At 47.0% G+C, this 18954-nt stretch overlaps 1 protein-coding gene across 2 annotated transcripts in view; it reads right to left on the bottom strand.

Annotated features, from left to right (window-relative positions):
• Positions 1-18954, bottom strand: part of LOC133760330 (carboxyl-terminal PDZ ligand of neuronal nitric oxide synthase protein-like) — a 354785-nt gene that overhangs the window by 250908 nt on the left and 84923 nt on the right. For both annotated transcript variants that reach the window (XM_062192633.1, XM_062192634.1), the window contains exon 2: positions 11936-12007. In XM_062192633.1, coding sequence (XP_062048617.1) covers positions 11936-12007 — 72 coding nt within the window. The remainder of the gene's footprint in view (positions 1-11935; positions 12008-18954) is intronic.

The following is an 18954-nucleotide window of genomic DNA, read 5'->3' as shown; positions in this document are numbered from 1 at the left end:
ACCATGGGCTAGATTATCACGCTTACTGGGTACTGAGTTTATGTTGGGGGTGACAAAAATGTTTTGGGTATAGATAGTAGCAATGGAAAGAAAGTACTGTGAGGTATTTAATATTACTGAGTTGTATGCTCACAGGAGCTTAAATTAAAAATATCATATATAATACATATATACACATAGATCTTTTAAACAAAGCCACATAAGTAGACAAAATAAGGAATAATGGCCATTACAACCTGTTGCCACTGCCAGACCATGAGCAAAATGATCCCCCAAAGCTGCTTAGTGTAGCTACATATCCTGCTCTACACAGCACTGACTTCAAAGGGGTCCCAAGCATGAAGTGGGCCAGTGGAAGAGGCTGTGTGGTCTGAGCTGGGCAATATGCAAATGCTCCCACAGAAAACGCAACGACACGTGTCGCGTTTGTGAGCCTAAGTGGCTGTCATAAAGCAAGTGCTGTATTTCAAAGCAAGCACGGGTTTGGCTTTGATGACAGCTCCTGGTTCTTACAAGTTCTTCCCTGCTGACAGCCAGCACATTCTGCAGCTCTTGCCCTTGTTTAAAAATCTCAGCCCAGGAGCAGAAGCAGACCTCTCCGACAGAACGACCTCTCAGCTGGGTGCAGAGCCAGGGAAGTTAAATGTGGTTTCTCAGGTGGAGTCAGACACTAGGGAGGACTTAGCAGATGGGTTTTCCTGGGGTGTGATTCCTGGGAATGAATTCCCAGGAATAATCAACTGTTCTCACTCAGGTTCCCTAGGCACCAGCCCCCCTGCCTTCTAGCTGTTCCCTGAACCTGCAAAACCCATTCCTACCACCAGGGCCTTGGTACCAGCTGGTCCCCCGGTCCAGAACACTTCCTCTGGATACCCACATGGCTCACTCCCGCTTTGCATTCACATCTCTAAGGACTCAAGTGTCAGCATAAGCCAGAAGTCCACACGTAATAACGCTCCCAGCCCACCGCCTGGATCTCTATTCATGCCCGGTTTTACTGTTCCGCAGAGAACTTACACATGAAAATATGTGTATTTTCTCCTCATCTATTCCCAACCCAGAATATAAGCTCCCTGCAGACCAGCACTTTGATTTTTACACTGCTAGATTCTCATGCCCGAAGCACACTGGCCCAACAAATGAAATCAATTTGTCTTTTTAAGTGAGTGTGGGGGTGGAGATTAGGTTCTACTATCAGTGCACTGATATTTATATTGATAAGAATGCTTTGCCTCAGTATCTCTGAGAAAACACTGAATTTTTCTTTGGCTGACAGAAAGACAGCTGTAACCACCCATCACACACACATCAAGTGTCCTGATTCACATCGGGTGTCTTCTAAAATGTAATAAAGTTTCAGCTCGTTTATTTATTTTTATCTGGAACACAGAGACAGAGACACACAGACAGATCTTCCATCTGCTAGTTCACTCCCCAACTGCCCAGAAGGGCAGGGCTGGGCCAGGCCAAAGCCAGGAGCTAGAAATTGGATTCAGGTCTCCCAAGTGAGTGGCAGGAACTCAAATACTTGAGTCATCACCTGCTGCCTCCCAGGGATTGCTTTAGCAGGAAGCTGGAAATAGAAGCAGAGCCAAGCACAGTCAGTCTTTTTTTTTTTAAGATCTATTTATTTATTTGAAAGGCAGAGTGAAAGAGAGAGAGGAATAGGCAGAGAGAAAGAATGCCTGCAATAGCCAGGGCTAGGCCAGGGTGAAGCCAGGACCCAGGAACTCCATTGAATGCAAGGATGTGGGCCATTCCTGCTGATGTGCCTGGGGAAGCCGTGAAGGACGGCCCCTGCCACTCATGTGGGAGATCAGGATAGAGTTCTGGCTCCTGGCTTCAGCCTGGCCCAGCCCTGGTTGTTGTGGCCATTTGGGGAGAGAACCAGTGAATGGAAAATGTCTTTCTCTCTTTGTCTCTCTCTCTCTCTCTCTCTCTCTCTCTCATGTGTGTGTCTGTGTGTGTCTGTCACCCCGCCTTTGAAATGAATAAAATAAATCTTAAAATAAAAAAACTATTATCCTAAAAAGTGTTGGAAACATGCTTGTTTTAACATCATTTAATTATGTGAAATATTAAACTATATATATAGAGAGATCTTACACAAGTTAATACAAATTATGTAACCAATAAATTCAAATTAACAGTTTTTAAAAAGTAGGGATGCTAGAGAAGAATTTCCTTTATTTATTTATTTATTTATTTTTGACAGGCAGAGTTAGACAGTGAGAGAGAGACAGAGAGAAAGGTCTTCCTTTCTGTTGGTTCACCCCTCAAATGGCTGCTATGGTTGGTGCATTGCAGCCAGTGTGCTGCGCGGATCCGAAGCCAGGAGCCAGGTGCTTCTTCCTGGTCTCCCATGCAGGTGCAGGGCCCAAGCACTTGGGCCATCCTCCACTGCCTTCCCGGGTCACAGCAGAGAGCTGGACTGGAAGAGGAGCAACCGGGACAGAATCCAGTGCCCCAACAGGGACTAGAATCCAGGGTGCCGGTGCCACAGGTGGAGGATTAGCCAAGTGAGGCACGGCGCCGGCCAAATTTCCTTTTCAAAGATTTATTTATTGGGGCCAGCGCTGTGGTATAGAGGATAAAGCCGCCGCCTGCAGTGCCAGCATCCCATATGGGCACCAGTTCAAGTCCTGGCTGCTCCACTTCCAATCCAGCTCTCTGCTGTGGCCTGGGAAAGCAGTGGAAGATGGCCCAAGCCCTTGGGACCCTGCACCTGTGTGGGAGACTTGGAAGAAGCTCCTGGCTCCTGGCTTCAGATCGGCACAGCTCTGGCCGTGGTGGCCAATTGAAGAGTGAACGAGCAGATGTAAGACCTCTTTCTCTCTCTGCCTCTGCCTCTCTTTTTCTCTCTGTGTAACTCTGACTTTCAAATAAATAAGTAAATCACTAAAAAAAATAAAAAACAAAAAAAGATTTATTTATTTATTTATTTATTTATTTGAAAGGAAGAGTTACAGAGAAAGAGAGGGAGAGACAGAGACAGTGGAAGACGGTTCAGTCCCCAGATGGCTACAACAGCCAGGGCTGGGCCAAGCTGAAGCCAGTAACTAGAAGCTTCTTCCAGGTCTCCCACATGGATATCAGGGACCCAAAAACTTGGACCATCTTCCACTGCTTTTCCCAGACCATTAGCAGGGAGCTGGATCAGAAGTGGAGCAGCTGGAATTCGAACTGGCACCTATATGGGATGCCAGTGTTCAGGCAGCGGCTTTACCTGCTACACCACAATACCAGCCCTCTTATTATTTGAGAAGCAAAGATGCACACACAAACACAGAGGGAAGGAGACAGAGCAAAATACCCTTCACTCTTCAAATACCCACATCAGCCAGGGCTGAGCCACAGGAACTCAGTCCAGGTCTCCCACACAGGCAGCAGGAACCCTACTACTTGAACCATCACTGCTGCCTTCTAGAATCCACATTAGCAAGAAGTTAGAATTAGAAGCTGAAGCAGGACTCAAACCCTGGCACTCCAACATGAGACGTGGGCATATTAACTAGCATCTTAGCCACTAGGCCAGACACCCACCTTGACTTTGTCCTTTTAACTAAAATATATCTCTATTTACAACATAATATGCAGTCACTACCTTAGCCAAGCTCTTTCAAGTCTAATGTATGCACACTCAGGGGTGACACGGAATTTTGACAACCAGGAAGGCACAGGTGCCAACAAGGCAAAAAGATGCAGCAAATAATCGGAACAAACACCAGCCACAAGCAATTCACACGGCTGCCCTAGGGAGTGTGGCTACATATCAGCCCTGCCAACAGCACTGTGCACCAGGTGTTGACTCCATTTTTCGGCCACTTTCCTTGATTCCAACTACTGCAAAATATTCATTCATAATTCATGATTGTGCAAAGAACAGTCATGTGCCCTCTACCCTATGAGAATCCATTTACATATTAAAAAGTTTTCTAGTTTTTTTTTTCCTTACAGGGCATGAAAATTTTAAAAGAACTAGAAGTTGAATATCCCTTACCTGAAATGCCTAGGACCAGAAATGCTTCCAATTTTGAATTATTGTTGGGAGTTTGAAATATTTGTATATTATGAATCTTATATATACACAAAATCTTTGGAATTAGACCTAAGCCTAAACACAAAATTTATTTATGCTTTATATAACTTAAACACACAGTCTAAAGTTAGCTTTGCACAATCATTTAGTGCAGCTAGGTTCTGACTGACACCATCCATCAAATTGGGTCAGGTATAGAGTTTTCCACTTGTGGCATCATGTTAGTGCTCAAAAAGTTTCAGACTTCGAAACATTTCAGATTTGGGGAGGGGAGATATTCAACTTGTATTTGCTGCCATCAGAGGTAGATATAAATAAGCAAGCAGAATTGTTGACAATAAAAACAAATGTTCAGGCATAATTCGGTCTTTCCAACAGTCCAGAAAAGGCTTATTTTACTTTGTCATCATTGGGATCAAATGAAAACAGAAAATTGTTCATTTTTACAGAGAGGTCTGAGACTCCTGACAATACATCCTTAAATCCCAAGAAAGCCACAGAACCTACTTGGAGTAGCACTCATTACAGACCGGCTGGCCTCAAACCTGATGAGTTAATGTCTTTACTCATAATAGCTAACACCTATTAAGTGCTTATATGTCTGGTAGGCAACATGTATTATTTTTTTACCCCATGTCCCCACCCAATACAGAGTAATTAGAAAGTTGGCAAAGTAACCATAACCCATGATGCACAATCCATGCATCAGGCACTTCCCTCGGTGTTTTGCACATGTTCACATATAACGTCAAACCGATCTGCTGAGAAGACATTATCCCAGTTCTACTGATGATTAAATAAAGATCAATAGGTTAAGACATTTGTCCAATCAGCTAGCAAGCAGAAGGAACAGGACTTGAATTTAGTTCTTCCTGATCCCCATACTACATCACTTCAGTAAGGGGACAGAATTTTTTCCAATCCCCCTGATAGGAGCCACATTCTCTAATCTCATTTGTGGTAAGCTAAATAATGCCTTGCCCATAGAGATCCATGACCTAATCTCCAAGCCCATGAACATGTTACCTTCCATGGCAAACAGGCCTTTGCAGGGGCTCAAGAAGTGTGTATGTCTGGGGTGTGGAGTTATGCAGGATTGTTAGAAAAGGGGGAGCAGGGCCGGGGCCGCAGCTCACTAGGCTAATCCTGGCACCCTGGGGTTCTAGTCCCGGTTGGGGCACCGGGTTCTGTCCCAGTTGCTCCTCTTCCAGTCCAGCTCTCTGCTGTGGCCCGGGAACACAGTGGAGGATGGCCCAAGTGCTTGGGCCCCTGCACCCCATGGGAGACCAGGAGAAGCACCTGGCTCCTGGCTTCAGATCGGCGCAGTGCACCAGCTGCAGCGTGCCAGCCGTAGCGGCCATCTGGGTGGGGGGGAGGGTGAACCAATGGAAAGGTTCTCTCTGTCTCTAACTCTGCCTGTCAAAAAAATTTAAAAATAAAAATAAATAAATAAATAAAAGGGTGAGCAGGGGAGCGATCTAATCACAACGGCCCTTGTAAGTGAAAGGAGGAGGCAGAAGACTCCCTCTGAGATGTGATGACTAGAAGCAAGGTCAGAGTGGCACAATTGCTGGCTTGGAAGATGGAAAGAGGCCAGGAGCCAAAGAATCCAGGCAACCTCCAGAAGCTGCACAAGCAAACGAGCAGACTGTCCTCCAGCAGGAGAGCAGCCCTGCCAACTCCTTGATTTTAGCCCCATTTCAGGCTTCTGACCTCCAGAACAGTCAAACAAAGAAGTCTGGGCTTTTTGTAAAAATTACTTTATCTGAGAGGCAGACAGATGGAGAGACAAGACAGACCAAGAGCTCCCATCTGCTGACTCACTTCTAAAATGCCCACAGTGGCTGGGGTTGGGCCAGGCCAAAGGCAGGAACTGAATCCAGGTCTCCCATGTGGGTGGCAGGATCCAAGTACTTGAGCTGTCACCTGCTGTCTCCCAGGGAGCACGTTGGCGTGAAGATGGCATCAGGAGCAGTGTCAGGATTTGAACTCAGTCACTTCAATAGGCACATGGGCGGGCATCCCAAGCCTTTTAATCCCTCGGCCAAACACCTATCCTGTTACGTGTTGTCTTAAGACACTAACAGCATAGTGAAATAACAGAACCATGCTAATACAATGAAAGAGAGAGAGAAAGGTTTATGCTACACCTTAGCTGTTCAGAAGCAGGCTTGCCAACTGTGAACGTAGGATGAGAGAATCATTAGTTCCACTTGGAGAGAAAGTTATAAAAGGTGAGGGAGTGACTCTCAGACAAAGCCTGCTCAGGGCAATAAAAACGGGTTCCTTGGTTGAACACAGGAGGAGGTCATGTGCAGAAGCTCATGGCCAGTGAAGGAGGAAACACACAGAAGAACAGCAGCCGCTGACACTGCCTCCATGAAGCCACTGGCCCACCCATCCCTCAAGAGCATTTGATTCACATTCTCCCAAGAGAGTATTCAGGGGTCATATTATGTTTTCTGAGTTAGCTTTTCTTTTGGGAAAAAAATTTCTCAGAAAGTTGCCAATACTGGTAGGGAGCAGCAGGGAGAGACTGGCCAGTTCCTGGTCACCAGCCCAGTATGTTTAAGGCCCTGGCTCAACAGCACTCCTGGAGAAATCAAGTCATGATTAAATAGGAAACTCTGATGCCCTACTGAACCAGTTGGAAAAATACTTGCAGGACGGCCAAGAGTGTGCCCATCGCAGAGCCAGAGGAGTCACATGGGAGACAAAACCTCTCTGGGTATCACTTAGTGGCCAGCATGTGACCTCTGGTGTCCAGGCCACACCGTCCCCAGCAGGCTCTGCACCATTCTACTGCAAGGATCCGTCCCTTGGTTCTTGCAATGGCCAGGAATCTGGTCCTCAGCCACAATGACTGCTGTCCGCTTTCCAGTACCAAATGCCAACCAAGATGGCTCTGCTCTCCTAGCTGAGGCTTTCTACCAGCAACTCCAACAGGTTGCAAATGTGAGGGAGAAAGGTAGCTCCAGCTGACAGCTTGGCTCTCTGCATACGAGAATCGTCATTGGAATTACAGAAGTGGGCAGGCCAGATGTTATTGCAGCAATCCTCCTTCTAGAACCCTGTAAATGCAGCCTCTCTGGCTTCCCTGCCCTATGCTCACATAGCTATCAACTAAGATTAATTTTCTCAGTTACTCAACAAATTACTGAGCTCAGATGGGCCCCGTGCCACCAGTGCTACAAAGAGGGTGCTGTGGCACTGCAGGAACACGAGAGGACAAGGTGACCTAGTCAAGGAAAGACCTCTCCAAGGAAAAGATGTTTGCACTGAAACCTGGAAAAAGACGCTGGCTATTAAAAGGAGCTAGATGAGCAGCTCGATATCTCTCTGGGTATTTATCTACATTTATGAAATGCTTTGAAACCCAAAGGAAGGTATAAGAATGATACCAATGAATATAAATAGCCCTTTATGGTTTGTAAAGCATTTGTTCACACATTATCCCAGATTCAACAATAGCACCAGAGAGACGGAACAAGAAGCGTCATGCCCTCCTTTTTAAAAATGAGGAAAGTCAGATTTAATGGCAGCTGGATGTCTTGCCAAGGTTACACATTAAGTCAAGGAGAAGACTCCAGCCCTATCTCACTCATTCCTCACTGCGAGCTCTTTTGATTACACAGTGCTCCCTTCCCATGGAAGCTAAGAAGTGCTAATATTTGGGAACAAAGGAAACACAAGTCATACCAAGTATGTGGCTGCTGGACTCACTAATTCACAGAGCAGACCTCATGGTGCAATGCCAGTGCCTAATGTAAGCACCATTGCCCCCCTTCACCTTCAACCAGGAGCCCCCGGCAAGCAGCAGAGTCAGGCCACCCTGGACTTAACACAGACAGTTAAGTACCAGGAGCTGGGGGCAAGAGAAGGAACTGTGTTCAGTGGGTACAGTTTCAGTTCTAGAGATCTGAGGACAACTGTGAGAATATGCTTACTACTACTGGACTGTACATTTCAAACAGTTAAACTTCATGATATGTGTTTTTAACTGCCATAAAAATACCTTGAAAGCATATTTAAAAAGAAAAAGATGCTAGGCTGGCGCCGTGGCTCACTTGGCTAATCCTCCACCTGTGGTGCTGTCATCTCATATGAGTGCCAAGTTCTAGTCCCGGTTGCTCCTCTTCCAGTCCAGCTCTCTGCTGTGGCCCGGGAAGGCAGTGGAGGATGGCCCAAGCGCTTGGGCTCCTGCACCCGCATGGGAGCCCAGGAGGAAGCACCTGGCTCCTGGCTTCGGATCAGCTCAGGGTCAGCCGTGGCAGCCATTTGGGGAGTAAACCAACAGAAGGAAGAACTTTCTGTCTCTCTCTGTCTATAACTCTACCTATCAAATTAAAAAAAATAGAAAAAGATGCCTAAGAGAGATATTATAAATTCAGAAAGAATACCAAGAAGGAGGGAAATCAACAAAGTCCAAAACACGTGGCTCAGAGTCCACTTAGTGGGAGGGAGAGACCGGGCAGAAACAGGGATGCATACACCTGCTTCAGCCTCAGCTTAAAGCACAACTGTGCATGCCCCCAGGCAGATCCCTTCACTCCAGGAAAAACGGAGACTGGTCACCACCCATGTCTGCCGTCAGTGTGTGTACTTGTTTATTCACTCATCAGATACTTGTTGAGTGCTTATTCTCTACTGTGCTAATATCTTAAAAGCCCTCCGTAGGTGCTAATAGTGTACAATAGACAAGACAGGTGCATGGACAACTATGTTCAGCATTAGCGAGGGGGAGGAAGCTAACGGAGCTAGAGCTTCCTCCCTGGGAAATGGAACCGTTCTCACTGCCCATCAACTGTCTCGTGCACTGCTCCAGAGAGGGTCGGGGGGAGATTCACATCCAAGATGCTTGGGAAGGCACAACACCTCTTACACAGGTAAGGCCCTGAGATCCAGATCGCAACTGCTGCTCTCTGAGGCTTGCTCACTGCACTGGCCCAGCTGTGAGGCCTGTGTCTTCTGAAGCCAGGAGAGCACCCAGCGGCCACAGCTTGTCGTGTCCGGCCCCATGTTAGCCTGGCACCGTTCAACACAAAAGGACAAAGTCAAGAATAGTTCTTTACACAGAGATCCCATGCCCTAGTTCTTGACAGCTGTAATTACAGCCAAAACAGCTTCTGCAAGGGAAAGAAGAAAAGAAAATAGCCGTCTGGACCTAGCAGTGAATTGTGCAGCTTGGGGTAAAACACACAATCAGAGCCCTTGCTATTAACGGTGCCCAGTCTAAACAAGTGACCGGACAACCAGACCAAACAACTTGCTGGCCAAGTAATTTCTCTCTCCAATTTAATGAGCTGCTCATTAAGCAGCTCACAGAAAGAGGACTGCAGGAAGAGGCACATGGGCCCCAAGGGCTGGCAGCCCCAAATCCCTCCAGATCCCATGACCAGCCAGCCCAACGCTACGCTCAGCCTTCCCCACTTCCAGGGACATTTCCCTGCACCTCTGTTCATTGCAAGGGTTGTGTTCCTGCCACTGGCCCCCTTCCTGGGAAGGGTTCATGTCCTATTTTTTTGGCTCTCAAACTGGGGCCACGACTCATGAGCATCACAAAGAGCCTTCTGCAGGGTGACAAACAGGGCTGCACAGTCTTAGGTATGAATCGCAACTCTACCAGTTAACCTGTCCATGGTTCTATATCCTTGTCTATAAAATGTAATAATATCCTTACCTCATCTGGTGTAGTTGTTAATAATAAATAATAAAATATCACATCAATATTAAAAAGCCTAACAAAGCACCTGAGATATAAACAAACATTACTAGGACTAGCTTCTGTTATAGAGACATCACTTTCATAATGATAGTGATTTTTTTTTTATTTGATAAGTAGAGTTGGTAGGCCATCCTCTGCTGCTCTCCCGGGCCACAGCAGAGAGCTGGACTGGAAGAGGGGCAACCGAGACTAGAACCCGGGGTGCCGGCGCCACAGGCGGAGGATTAGCCAAGTGAGCCACGGCGCCAGCCAATGATAGTGATATTAGCAACATCATATACCCTGTCCCTTGGTCAAACATGAACAACAAAAGTGCAGTTCTTTCTCGATGAAAACCCCAAGGACAAGCCAGCTCCAGGTCCAGTCCTTCTTTCATGGCAGCAACAATGACAACCACGGTAAGAGCTGAAGCCCCTCCCAACAATGGTAACACCCCAAAGTACTCCCCAGCCACAGTGTCTGGGCTTTCTCCCTGAGCTAGAAGGCGAAGGAGCAGAAGAGGCCTGGAAATACTGAATGCCGAGCCTGCAGCCAAGGAGGTGATGCGATTTCCATGTTCTCATGAGACCAAGCAGAAAACACACTTGGGCCACATGTCTGTCCCTTCCTAGACCCATGTGATACCTCACTGCAGCTCCCCAAGCCTCAGTTTCATCTAGAAAAGGAGGGTAACACTATTCCCCACTTCACAGATTGCTGGAGACACTAAGTAAAATAACTCATGTGGCAGTGCTTTGGGGGATGGCATTGAAGTACAGTGGGTTGAGCCACCACCTGCAATGCCCCCATCTCATATCAGAGTGCTGGTTCCAGTCCTGGCTGCTATGTCTCCAATTCAGCTTTCTGGTAATGTGCCTGGGAAGGCAGAAGATGGCCCAAAATGCTTGAGCCCCTGCCACCCATGTAGGAGACCTGGATGAGTTCCTGGCTCCTGGCTTTGGCTTGGCTCAGACCTGGCTGTGACCACCATATGGGGAGTGAACCAGCAGATGGAAGATCTCTCTTTCTCTTTCTCTCCTTCCTTACCTCCCTCTCCTTGTTAATATGCCTTTCAAATAAATATCTATTTTTTTTAAAAAAGTACTTGGAAGCTACTTATTACTATGTCCATAAAGTATAGTATGACTGTAACTAATGGTCATCTCAATAAATTCAATTAAGAAATGCTGAAAGACTAGGAGGACCGAGTCAGTGAAAAGATGGTTTTATCAAGCTGATGAGCTGCTCTAAGAAACGGCAGCAAACATGCTAATTTCCTCCCTAGCCTCGCTGTCCCTGAGTTAAGGTTTCTGTTGATCAGATGAATTGGCTGAAAGAAAACCAATAAATCAAAATGAAGCTCCCAGCCTGGGTCACACGTTTTCCGCTTATATGAGTAGCTATCCTAACACACATAAAGGACAATCGCCCAAGCGAGGCTGCTTCCAGGGATGATCGATCCAGCCCCTTTCCATCACCAATTCTCGCTAAAAACACCATCAAAATCCATGTGGCCAATCCTCAACATGCCCCTGACATGCCCAAGTCTAGGGTAATGTCTTCTGCTCCAGTGAAGAGGACATGGACAAATTCCTTCACAGTACTCAGAAGGTAGTTCAATTCTTGTTCTGTCTCTGCACTGCACATCCAAGTTGGACAGCAACAGGCTGGAATGTTTACCAAGCCCTCTTAGAGTACACAAAATAGCAGAAGGGAATGCACACACTCCCAGAGCCTAAAGCAGATGACAAGGAGATTTGGCAGAAATCCCACATTTAATCCTAAAAATTCAACTCATCTCACATTCCATACCATAGCAAGTTGCCCTTTTTGAATGTTTTTAAGTCAACCACCAGATAATTCCCAAGGCTTTGCCCTAAAATCTTTGTATAAAAATGATACTTCACCACTCTCTTCCACTACCAGGCCAATCATCTCACAGCTACAGGATAACAGGTGTCCCTATTGGAGGAGTTTCAGGCTACAAAAGAGGGAGATACTATCCCTTCAGATATAATGTTCATTCTAACCTTGGCCTTTTATCAAGATCTACCACCCCACTCAGAAAAGCTCCCCAGATGACACAGGGAGAAGGGATGCACCCACCCATTTGGTGCCTCCAGCACCATGTAAAAGGGCCAGCACTAAGGTGCTGAATCCCAGCTCCACACAACCCACCTCCGGCCACTCACCCGTATCCGGCGCATGGCGGCCACGATCTCCACCCTGCTGTTGGGCCTTGGCACATCCAGGCTTCCTACGTACTGTGGGGAAGAAGCAAACACTTAGTGAAAAGAGGGATGGCGAATGTCCCAAATCACAGAATGTTAGCAGTGGAAGGGCCTTTGAACATCACCTAGCCCCTCTGCCCATTTTATAGATGAGGAACTGAGGAGCCAGGCAGGTGTTTTGTGGTGTCGGTGTTGTGGCGTGGCAGGTCAAGCTGCTGCCTGCAACACCGGCATCCCGTATGAGCACCAGTTCAAGACCCAGCTGCTCTACTTCCAATCCAGCTCCCTGCTAATGCACCTGGGAAAGCAGTGGAGGATGGCCCAAGTTCTTTGGTCCTTGCCAACCACGTGGGAGACCCAGATGGAGTTCCAGGCTCCTGGCTTCTGACTGGAGAGCTCCAGCTCTTGTAGACATTTGGGAATTAAATCTCTGCCTTTCAAATAAATAAATCTTTGGGTGGAGGGGAGGGGACGCAGGTGTTTTGTTTGGAGGCTATTCCTAAGTTTATAAAAACCAACTTAACCAGAAATTATTGCTTCCTTTTTCCCCTTGGTCTTACTCAGAGGTGTAGCAGAGCACGGTGTTTAGCCAAGCAGGCTTCCAAATCTGAAAGTCCCCAATGTGAGGACTCTCCCTTCAATATCTTTACAGCAAGACGCTCTGCCTTTCATTGCCCTAGAATTTTAGCATCCGTAAAGTGGAATTTCAGGGAAGATAAAATCTCTTATACAAAAGTGCTTGATAAACACTAATGCATTCACACTTTTTTTTTTCAATTAATGGAACTTCACCGAGATAGCCCCAGATGTATAGATGTTTTGGAAATCATAACATTTGAATTCTTGATTGGAGTAAAGAAATTGGGTTAACATTTAAAAAAAAAAAACTAACATGATTATATTCCCAAGTTATTTTCCAAGCCAAAGTATAGGTGTGTTAATGTTTAATATATGCATACTTTCTTGCTGTAAACTATTCAAACAATGCAGAAACATGCAGCGTAAAAGAAGGAAGTCCCTACTCTCAACAGTTGGATGCTTAGCTCTCTATGTACTGAGTAACATATATTCACAGACACAAATGTAAAAAGGTTCATATTACTTAAAATTCTCTGCAATTTGGTTTTTAAACTTTAAGTATGACCTGGGCACATTTCCCTGCCATTGTATGCATTTCCCTATCATATAGCATGCAATGGTTCTTCTGCCTATGACTACTTTTTTTAAGACTTATTTTTTATTTACCTGAAAGATGGAGTTACAGAGGAGAGACCAGGAGAGAGAGATCGATCTTCCATCTACTGGTTCACTCCCCAAATGGCTGCTGCAATTGCCAGGACTGAGCTAGGATAAAGCCAGGAACCAGGAGCTTCTTCTGGGTCTCCAACAAGGGTATAGGAGCACAAGCACTTGGGTCATCCTCCGCTGCTTTCCCAGGTGCATAGCAGGGAGCTGGATCAGAAGTGGAGCAGCCAGGTCTCAAACTGGCACCCTACGGGATGCTGGCATTGCAGGCAGAGGCTTAACCTGCTACACCACAACACTGGCCCTCCCATGACCACCTAAGGTTACGCCACTGTTAAGGCATCCAGGAACAGCCTCACCTATACCACTGAGCTCATCCAGCTCATTGTTTAGGTTGGATCCTAGAAGTGAGGATGCTGGGTCAAAACTACAGATACTCCCTAGATGCCATTCTTTGTAACAATGAAACAAGAAAAGGGAAGGACAATGCAACATTTATTAAGTACCTATGATATTAACCCCTTCATGTACCCCACCCTAGTACACACTGACCCACTGGAATTTGGCTTTTCTTTTTTTACACATACATAATATAAAACAGCCTAAAAGATCTCAGAAATTAACAGCCTCAGAATAATTTGAAGGTTCAGCCAAGCAAAAACCCTATGAATAAGAGAAGATAAAAGTTGAACAAGCACCTGTTCAGGAAAGGTATTTCCTGCATTTCATGACCAGCAAGGGAGAGGTGGCATAGCTACTGCATCTTGCAGCGGTGGACGAAGCCACAGAGACCTGACAGTGTGGGCAGAGTTAACTGTGGCTGGCATTGCTCTGTGCTGAGCTCTGCTGAGGCTGCATACCCTGTCCCTGTGTTGGTGATACACACACAGTCGGGAATGGTGTGAGGCCTGGATGGTGACAACCCATCCTCAAAAGGCCTCCAGCCAGAGGGCAGTTTCCGCATGCTCTCTCTTAGATGCTGCATGGCTGCTGGCTCCTGTGCTGACTTGGTGCGGTTGGGAGCACAAGCTTCAGGGGCTCACATCTCCTCAGCCATCAGGACCTCAGGACCAAGCAAGGTCACCAGTTACACAAGAGCCTGTGTGCCTCCACAGTCCTCCCACACTGACCCCTTCTAGGCCACCACCCTACCCCATCTCTCCCTCAGGGAGGGTATGGCTGGCCTAAGAATGCCGGAGCAGCAGAAAACGCGGGGTGCAGCAGGACAGGTGCAACATGATATGCTGGGGGGTGAGGGGTGGCAGCTTTCTAGCCTTGGCCAGGGTTTCCTAGCAAGGAGGGCAGAATTCTGCATGTGAATAAGCTACACTGAGACAGGCAACATCTTCATCACCCCATGAGTGCCTACTTCACTCCATCAGTTCCACACACACCCCCACACACGGAGGGGCTTGTGTGCTCCCTTGCCCCACACACCCACTAACACATCACACCCACACCACACACTCGCTCACTCTCCCTGCCTTTCTTCCCTCCCAGTCATGTGAAGAAACCACTGCCCTGTCTTTCTGAGAATGCATCCGCCATGGTAACCCAACTCCACTAGAGCTGCACCTGAGGCTCACGCAAAGGGACCACAGGGACACAAAAAGCAGGATTCAGGCAAAAGCTCCCAGACAAAAGCTAAACATCCACACTAATGACATGAATCAAAAAGAGAATAGAAATGCCAGGGAAGCTGAGCGAGGGTTGGAAAGCCTACACCTCAGGCAAAACCAGAGGCCTTGGGAAGAGAATAGCAACTTTCTTTTTTTTTTATTTATTTATTTTTTATTTTTTTTATTTTTTTGACAGGCAGAGTGGACAATGAGAGAGAGAGACAGAGAGAAAGGTCTTCCTTTTGCCGTTGGTTCACCCTCCAATGGCCGCCGCGGTTGGCGCGCTGCGGCCGGCGCACCGCGCTGATCCGATGGCAGGAGCCAGGTGCTTCTCCTGGTCTCCCATGGGGTGCAGGGCCCAAGCACTTGGGCCATCCTCCACTGCACTCCCTGGCCACAGCAGAGAGGTGGCCTGGAAGAGGGGCAACCGGGACAGAATCAGTGCCCAGACCGGGACTAGAACCCGGTGTGCCGGCGCCGCAAGGCGGAGGATTAGCCTAGTGAGCTGCGGCGCCGGCTAGAGAATAGCAACTTTCTACCATGCCACTAAAAGAAAGAGCATCTCACCAAGGAACCATTACCACCTTCACACTAACCTCAGTCTGCCTGGAGCCTCTCACACACACCAAGAGTGAGACAGTCTGAGACCAGACCCACTCAGAGAAAGGTGGTCCTTACCCAGCTCAACCTCAGTAGCCAAGCTCACCATCATTCCTCAGATGGCTCCCAGTGAGAAGTCAGCTCATAGGAGAGATGCAGTTCAGGCCTGGGAGCCAACAACCTTCCTCCAGTGACCAAGCCACGCCAATCCCCTGTTTGCCAAGGCTAATGACGACGACAGGTTGCCACTCAGAAATGACACTTCCTTTACTGCCCCTTCTGCAGGACACTGGGCTCCAAGGGTACCTAGGACAACTAAGGAGGTTTGGCCTGATGCTTAGGAATTGAATTGTTCCTCAAATAGAAATTCATGCTTTTCTTCATCTTCATTCCCCATCTCACGTTCCTCCCTATCCCTCCTCATCCTGATTAACAGCCCCCAGGAAATCCATCAGTCGTTCAGGCCTGAACCCTGGAAGTCATCCTCAAAGGGGCTTCTCCCTTATCCATCATAGCTAATCAGTAAGCACCACCTGTCAATTCTCACCCTCTCACCTCTGTCTACACTGCCACACCTGATCCCAGAAAACCTTCTCTTACTGAATCCACAGATAGCCTTCTCACTGGTTTTGTCACTGCCCCACCCTCTACCTCTCAAACTCTTTAAAATTCAAATCAGATCATTTTATTGCCTTGCTTGAGGACCCCCCAAGTTTGTATCCATCTTCTCTAAAGACGGTAATCAATACCCCCAGCAAGGCCTACATAGCCAGCATGGTCCAGCTTCACCTCGCACCAATGATTTCTCCCATTACTGGGGAGTTCCTCAGTCACAGCACATCATCTCACATTCCAGGGCTTCTCCACATGGCTTCCTGTGCACAGAACCCTCCTCTTCTACCCACCCTCCCCAATGCCTCCAACATCCGTGACTCTACAGATCCCTGCTTCTTCTTCACCCTCCCCCCTTGCTCAGCCCCAGGAAATGAGAGACGCCTACATAGAGGACTCCCATCTCCCTACAATTCTGCTTTACAGCACCAAAATGGCTAAATATATACTGCACCCATCACTGGCTGACTACCACAGATCCAGACTCATGGGCGGTTTATGACCAGCGGCAATCCTCCAAGAACAAGTGCATAGTCACCCCCAGTACTCACGGGAGAATGTCTACTTGGAACAGGGACCAGGGGCCAGAGCTGAGTCCTGAATTGCTGCCTGGTGCCCCAGCATTGACGGCATTAGCTTCCCTCCTCCACCTGTATAGTCCTGTTGGGGTTCTATAAACACATCTGCCTTTTATCCAAGTAACTACACTGAACCTGAGCCAAACGCTCCTACAGTAGTAGCACAAGCAATTCCTGGCTTACCAAGAGATGGTGGTACACTAAGTCTCCCTGTTGGTGAATTTTTAACCACCTGGCATTCTGTCGGACTTCCATAGCCACCTTGGAGGAATTCCTGCTTTAAGACATGATTCAGGGCCTGTATTCAGAATGTTTCTCATGGAGCTGAAGGGGGCAACAAGGCAAAGGAGCTAAAAAAAAAATACCAAGGCTAATTCTTTTTCATTAACATCTAGAAAGAAAAAATGCAATAAGGAAGATGCAAAGTGTATAAGTTATCAAAATATGAGACTGTGTTTTGTTTGTGGCTTCATCTTCTAGGTAAGCAGATATTAATGGCATACAAGATAACCAAAGGACTTCAGATATTACAAGTCTCTGGACAGCCTCAGTTTCAGCACTAGCTTGTGTATTTGCCAGATTTTCATCACTACAATGAAATACCTAATCAAGCCACTTAGGAAGGAGGCTTATTTCAGCTATTCTGGTGGTCACAGCCCAAGACTGGGCAGCTGGTGACAGCGTTCCTGCTCGCAGAGTCCCAAGATGACACAGAGCCTCAGGTGGGAAGAGGGGGGACTTACCTGTCTATCTCTCTCCTCACAAACCACCCATCATTCCAGCCTGGGGATGCCACCTAACAACCTAACGGAACCTGATCGGTTCCCAAAGGCTTACCTGCAAACACCATCACTGGATGAAACTTCCACCCTTAGTATCATTAAGACAACACTTTGGAAACCAAGCCCTCGACACACGGGACTCTGAGGGACACCCAAACAATACCCAGACTGTGGCAGCTAATATCTCATGTAGTGTTTGGATTGCCTTGCTTCCAGGCCATTTTGTGGAGATTAACTTCTGAAGACCATGATAAACTGTAGTGTCTCCTGGTGCATGAATTGTAACACAAAAAGCAATAAAAGCAAAACAGCTTGAAACATTCACCAATGTAATATAAGCACCACCCGTAGACTTAGACTTCCCGCCATCATGTTCCTCTGGAAATTTTCCTTATTCATAATGTTTCTGTCAGGTGTTTCCAAAGAAAGGTGAAACTGTGGACAGCAATCACAAATAAGTGCATCAGATGATTCTGCTTCTGATAAGCCTAGAGTAGCTGTTATCAGAGTAAACCTCCTACAGATAGCAAATATGAACTCCGAACAAGACACAGAGAAACAGAGATGGTGGTACACTAAGGCATTTGGCACAGTGGTTAAGTCACCACTTGGGATGCCCACATGCCATATCAGAGTGCCTTGACTGGGGTCACAGCTCCTCCTCTGCCTCTGATCCACCTTCCTGCTAATGCACCCTGGGAGGCAACAGGTGATGGCTCAAGTACTAGGGTTCCTGCCATCCACATGGGAAACCAGATTGAGTTCTTGGCTCTTGGCTTTGGCCTGGCCCAGCCCTAGCTGTTGCATTCATTTGGGAAATAAATAAAGATAGAAGATTGATATCTCTCTCTCTCTTTCTCTGTCTGTGTGTGTGTATATGTAATTCTCTCTCTGCCTTTCAAATTTCTTAAGAAGATATAGAAATATAACTTTCATGGAATGCAAAACACAAAAAGTGATCCATGTTATGAACTATAGGCACTAGTTAATAATATATCAGTACTGGCTCATCAGTTTCACAAACGAGCCACACTAATGCAAGATATTAATATGGGAAATTGTGATGAGGTATGAGAACCTTCTGAACTTGCCATACGATTTTTTTGTAAACCTGAAACTGCTCCAAATAAAAAAGTCTAATAATTAAACTAAGTCAGAAGTCTGAAGGTCCTGGAGACATCAAAATCAGGTCAAGAGTGGCAGGTGATCACCTCTGCAAGAGAAGGGAGCTCCACCTGGTGAGACTTGGGTTTGTGCAGGTTTTCACCTGGTAGTACAACCCCACAGGGCGGTCAGCTGCCTGGAGCTCAGGTGGAAAAGTTCACAGCAGTGTGGGCAGCTGGGTATGCAGAGGAGCTTGGAAAGGGAGGCAGAAATCCTGGGCGGGAAGGAGTCACCTAGAGGGAGCCCTCAAACTCATGTGGAAACACCAGCCAGGTCCTTGGGTAGCCCCCAAGGTGCACAGAACACAGAAGACTCAAAGGAGCCGAACAGAAAGGTGCAACTAGAAAAACAAGGAACTACCTGAGTGGGCACTGTAGCTG

This window comes from Lepus europaeus, chromosome 5 (genome assembly GCF_033115175.1).
Source record: "Lepus europaeus isolate LE1 chromosome 5, mLepTim1.pri, whole genome shotgun sequence".
NCBI lineage: Eukaryota > Metazoa > Chordata > Mammalia > Lagomorpha > Leporidae > Lepus > Lepus europaeus.
This window is presented reverse-complemented; position numbering and strand designations above follow the sequence as displayed.